We start from the raw sequence: 1,143 nt of genomic DNA, 5'->3' as shown, positions 1-1,143 counted from the left end.
CCGGGCCTACACCAGCGCCTCCTATCCCCGCAGCCTAACGACAGAGGAATATCAAACAACTTCTCAACCCCGCAGGCCTACTCCTCCTTGCTGTGCATCTGGAACGAGTCTGGTCACACTGAGGCTATAGTTACCCAAAACGAACTGGTCAAGGGCATATAGGCATCTATCCGCATCATTCGGATCTGAGGAAACAACAACCTGATCACCACAATAGACGCGAGTTATGACCTTCGAATTGACAGAAACCATAGCCCTTGCTTAAGCCCGTTGTCTTATCTCTGATGAGGCTGACCATAGTGAGAGCACCAAACTGTTCCAATAGGTCCCTCAAATAGGTCTCCGTCATCACCTACGATGAAATCAAGGCAAACGTCATCGTGGATGCATTACCGGTGGGAGATGGTATATCCCTAATTGTAGGTTAGACCCTGGAGCAGTCTTCTTAGTAGAGGACCCTCCTGAATACACCATCATTGCCTCCGTCATCTATGGCCTTTATACTACCACACAGTTCCTCGATAGTAACCTTTTGTATGTCCTCAGCGGTGATGCTCTTGGATGGGTCCTCCTTGTTGTAGCCGTGGGGCCTCGTTATCGCTAATTTACGACCATCTAAGTCGATACCTAACACGATCTGTCATCACCATCAGTACTGTTTCTGGTAGTAGTACTACCATTGAGTCTCATAGCGACTGTGGCTGCAATAGGCGTTCGGAACTCCACGAGAGCTGTACGACTGTGACCATCCGAGATGAGGAAGAACACAGACACTACCTGACGAAAGCCGTAATCAACAGCACGAGCATCACCGTAGTAGTAGTAGTAGTAGTAGTAGTAGTAGTAGTAGTAGTAGTAGTAGTAGTAGTAGTAGTAGTAGTAGTAGTAGTAGTAGTAGTAGTAGTAGTAGTAGTAGAGGGTGGTAGTACTGGATGGAGTGGCGTAGTCTTCCCTCCATTGCCAGTAACGGCAAATAGTGCTCCCTTGAAGAAGTCCATCACCGACTGCTGACTAGAGTCCTCTGACGGATATTCTTCACCGTTAACCTCCTTCCGATGCATCACCTTTGACCTGGCACCAATACTAACCAACCATCCATCACCTCCGAACCATACCTCCATTGCAGTAGCCGAGACTCCTTCC

General features: G+C 48.3%; 1 protein-coding gene across 1 annotated transcript; it reads right to left on the bottom strand.

The window, feature by feature from the left end:
• Positions 1-63: 63 nt before the first annotated feature.
• Pmar_PMAR024946 (splicing factor u2af large subunit, putative) lies at positions 64-1,061 on the bottom strand (the record flags this gene model as incomplete). Its single annotated transcript, XM_002767799.1, has 6 exons — positions 64-185; positions 232-352; positions 394-461; positions 508-627; positions 678-777; positions 930-1,061. 6 exons carry the CDS (start codon positions 1,059-1,061, stop codon positions 64-66), a joined length of 663 nt encoding a protein of 220 aa, XP_002767845.1.
• Between the last annotated feature and the right edge of the window lie 82 nt (positions 1,062-1,143).

This window comes from Perkinsus marinus (assembly GCF_000006405.1).
Source record: "Perkinsus marinus ATCC 50983 genomic scaffold scf_1104296969854, whole genome shotgun sequence".
Classification (NCBI taxonomy): domain Eukaryota; phylum Perkinsozoa; order Perkinsida; family Perkinsidae; genus Perkinsus; species Perkinsus marinus.
The sequence above is the reverse complement of the archived record's forward strand: the minus strand, read 5'-3'. Positions and strand labels throughout refer to the sequence as shown.